The sequence below is a fragment of the Mastomys coucha genome, unplaced genomic scaffold, assembly GCF_008632895.1.
Source record: "Mastomys coucha isolate ucsf_1 unplaced genomic scaffold, UCSF_Mcou_1 pScaffold12, whole genome shotgun sequence".
In the NCBI taxonomy this organism is placed as follows: domain Eukaryota; kingdom Metazoa; phylum Chordata; class Mammalia; order Rodentia; family Muridae; genus Mastomys; species Mastomys coucha.
The window spans coordinates 1,365,925-1,369,711 of record NW_022196894.1 but is presented as its reverse complement, the minus strand read 5'-3'; the positions used below and the strand labels follow the sequence as shown (position 1 = coordinate 1,369,711).

At 45.6% G+C, this 3,787-nt stretch overlaps 1 protein-coding gene across 7 annotated transcripts in view; it reads left to right on the top strand.

Annotated features, from left to right (window-relative positions):
- The window catches only part of Septin12 (septin 12), a 12,086-nt gene that overhangs the window by 1,998 nt on the left and 6,301 nt on the right, over positions 1–3,787 (top strand). For 4 of the 7 annotated variants that reach the window (XM_031361441.1, XM_031361412.1, XM_031361422.1 and 1 more), the window contains 2 exons: positions 2,946–3,071; positions 3,140–3,221. In XM_031361441.1, coding sequence (XP_031217301.1) covers positions 2,946–3,071; positions 3,140–3,221 — 208 coding nt within the window. Of the gene's footprint in view, positions 1–1,349; positions 1,407–1,504; positions 1,631–2,945; positions 3,072–3,139; positions 3,222–3,787 lie in introns of all 7 variants that reach the window. The other 3 variants (XM_031361435.1, XM_031361427.1, XM_031361421.1) reach the window with 2 other exon arrangements.

Here is a 3,787-nt window from a genome sequence, read left to right as displayed (position 1 = left end):
GGAGAGAGAGAGAGAGAGAGAGAGAGAGAGAGAGAGAGAGAAACTGGGCCTGGCGGCACATGCCTCTAATCCCAGCGCTTGAGAGGAAATGGAGTCAGGAAGAGTTCAAGTCTTCTTGAGCAACCTAGCCAGTTTGAAGCTATCCTAAGCTACATGGCATACTGTCTGCGGGGTAGTGGGGAAGAGGGGCATAGAGAAATGGTTCAGTGATTAAGGTCACTGGATGTTCTTCCAGAGGACCTGGGTTCAATTTCTATCACTCACATGGAAGCTCACAACTGTCTGTCATTCCAGTTCTAGGGGATCCAATGTCCTCTTTTGGCCTCTGAGGGAACTCTACATATGTGATACACAGACATGCAAAGCACTCCAGTGTAAAATAAAAATAAACATATCTTTAGAGGAAAAAACAACAGATCTTGCTAGCATCTGTAAGCAGTGCGTTCCATCCCAGCACTAAATAGCAGGAGTCAGGGAGATGGAGAAATCACTCAGAAAAGTTCTTCCCACATAAGCGATGAGACTGGAGACTGAGCCTGCAGAGACTAGCTAGGTAGAAAGGCAAGGGTTGCAGTGCCTGCTTGCATCCCAGCTATGCAGAAGTAGAGAGTAGACAATTGTTGGGCTCCAGTAAGAAACCTGGTCTCAAAAAAAAAATAAGATGGGCCGCTCCTGAGGAATGACACACAAAGATGAACTTAGTTTTCACATGCATAAATGTGTGCATGCATTCCCATTCACATTGTCTCTGTTACTGTTCTATTGCTGAGAAGAGACACCATGACCAAGGCAACTTTGTTGTTGTTATTGTTTTGAGATTTTGTTGTTGTTGTTTGTTTATGTTGTAAAGATTTTGAATCCCAGTCTGGGGTCTCTACCCCGCCTTGATCGGTCAGTTCCCAGATAAAAGGCACACACAACCTTAACATTTACACTAAGCCTTAAACAGCACAAGAGTTGGGCAGATTATGTGCTCTCTATGCTATTAGAATCTACTTTCTTATAGATAACCCTGAGTTATTACTTAATTACTTACTATGTTTCATCTGGGCTGCTCTTCACTCCAACCCTCAGGGCCACCTTTCATGACTCACCTAACCTATGGCAGCTTCTCCTCCATTCCTTCTTCTCTCCTCTCCTTCTCTCCTCTCTTTCCTCCTCCTCCTCCTCCTCCTCCTCCTTCCTCTCTCTCTCTTTCCCTCCCTCCCTCCCTCCCTCCCTCCCCCCCCTTTTGGTTCTCCTCCAGGCCTGACCCACTACAGCCCCCCACATGGCTTCAATCAGACCAACCCACTACGGTTGCCCCTTTTTGTCCAATTAAAAAGGCTCTTTTTTGCCTTTAATCCCAGCACTTGGGAGGCAGAGGCAGGCGGATTTCTGAATTCGAGGGCAGCCTGGTCTACAGAGTGAGTTCCAGGACATCCAGAGCTATACGGAGAAACCCTGTCTCAAAAAAACAAAACAAACAAACAAACAAACAAACAAAAGGCTCTTTTTCTTATAGTAACAAACAAGGATGAAAATTACAGAGTGAGTTCCAGGACAGCCAGGACTACACAGAGAAACCCTGTCTCGAAAACAAACAAACAAACAAAAACAAAAACAAAAAAAACCAGTTTGTTTGTATGAGGTAATTTATCATCTATCCTATTTTAATGAATTTATAATTTTTTGCCTAAATCATCTTTGACTTAATTTGTATTGCCATCCTAAGAGCATTTTTTAAAAATCTAGAACACCTTCTTTAATGCTAAACAACTTAAGTTTAATTCTAAGATTATATCTAGTTTTCAACCCCATCAGAGATTTGAGAAGAAATAAATATTATTTGAGTATGTATGGAGCGAGGGTTGCAGCTTCCAAAACTCAAGAAATGACAGAGATAGCTTATGGCCTGGACAGTCCCCAATATTCTTTGCAACATTGGTGCGTCTCTCTTCAGCCTTCTGGCCCAGAACATCTGAAAGACCTTAAATGAAGTGGGAATTATGAAGGATTATCTTACCCTGTCTTGGGAGAGTTTGCAATCAACTCCTCTGCATCCATTTGTCCTATTTATTTATTTATTTATTTATTTATTTATTTATTTAGGTTTTTTGAGACAGGGTTTCTCTGTATAGCCCTGGCTGTCTTAGAACTCTGTAGACCAGGCTGGCCTCGAACTCAGAAATCCCAAGTGCTGGGATTAAAGGCATGCGCCACCACCAGCCAGCCATTTGTCCTTTTTAGACAGCATTTTGTTTACAATAAAGTTAGGGCGTTGCCCCCAAAGTACATGGAGGTTATTGATTCTCATCATCTTCCCTGAAGTGCAATGGGGTTACTGTCAGGAGCAGAACTGTCTTGAGAAGCCGATGTTAGCATTAGAACACAAGTCGCCATCAGGCCAACCCACTACAACTTGCTTATTTTCAAGACAGGGTCTCACTATGTAACTCCGGCTGTCCTGGAACTAACTTATTATGTAGTCCAGGCTGGCCTCAAACCCACAGTGATCCACCTGCCTCTGCCTTCCAAGTGCTGGGTGGGATTAAAGTAAAGGCATGTGCCACATGCCCAGCTAAAGACAACATACAAAAGCAATCATTTATGTAGGGTTTGCTTACTGTTTAAGAAGGCTAGCTTCTGACCATCATGGCAGGAAGCAATAGCAGCAGGCAAGCATGCATCGGAGGGCACAGGAGCAGGAGCTGAGGACTCACATCTGCCCTGAAGACTTACACGGGCAGAGAGGGAGTAACTGTGTAAGCCTGGGCTTCTTAACCCTCAAAGGCCACCCTGTGACTTACCTCCTCCAATAAGACAACACCTCCTAATCCTTCCAAAAGGAAACTAAATATTCAAATATGAGCCTATGGAAGCCATTCTCACTCAAACCAACACACACACACACAGTTTGAGATATATATCCTAACAAACTGTGGCCACTGTGTTCTGCATCTTAGGGCAGAGTGGGCTAGGCAAGTCCACCATGGTGAACACACTGTTCAAGTCCAAAGTATGGCAGTCAACTGTACCCAACCTGGATGTACCCATGCCACAAACATTGGAGCTGCACTCTGTGACCCATGGTGAGTGACCCTGCCTCCCCACAGGGGCCTACCCAGGGCCCTCGTCTTCCATGTGTCTCCCTCTACAGTCATCGAGGAGAAGGGGTTGAAGCTGAAGCTGACAGTGACAGACACACCTGGCTTTGGAGACCAGATCAACAATGACAAGTGGTGGGTCCTGGGGTGGGGACTCCCTGTCCCTGATCTGTTTCCTTCTGTATACAACAAGTATACTCCTGTCAGTCTCCAAAACTGAAGCATGTTGAGGGTGTACAGGTCTCAGCCAGCTATCTAGCACAGAGTTGGTACTTGATAAAAGCACCAGAAATCCATACTTCTGTAATCCCTGGACTCTGCCAACTGAAGCAGAGTGGTCATGAGTTCAAGGCCAGCCTGAGCCACAAGACTGTCATCTCAAAAGAAAAGTGAGAAACGGGCTGAGCATGTATAGCTTTGCATTACAGTTCAGCATTAGAATGCCTCCAGAGCATGTGTGAGGACCTGGGCTTGGGCTCCAAGAGCACAGTCAGTCAGGCAGCCATCGGATCTATCGGGGCGCTGTGCCGACGAAAGCGCAGGGTAGGAAGGGTCCACCAGAGGAGGCAAGAGATTCTCATGTGACTGGAGAGGTGGTTCCTTCAGTAAAGTGCTTGTCTTGAAAACCTAAGGGTCAGCCGGGCAGTGGTGGTGCACACCTTTAATCCCAGCACTTGGGAGGCAGAGGCAGGTGGATTTCT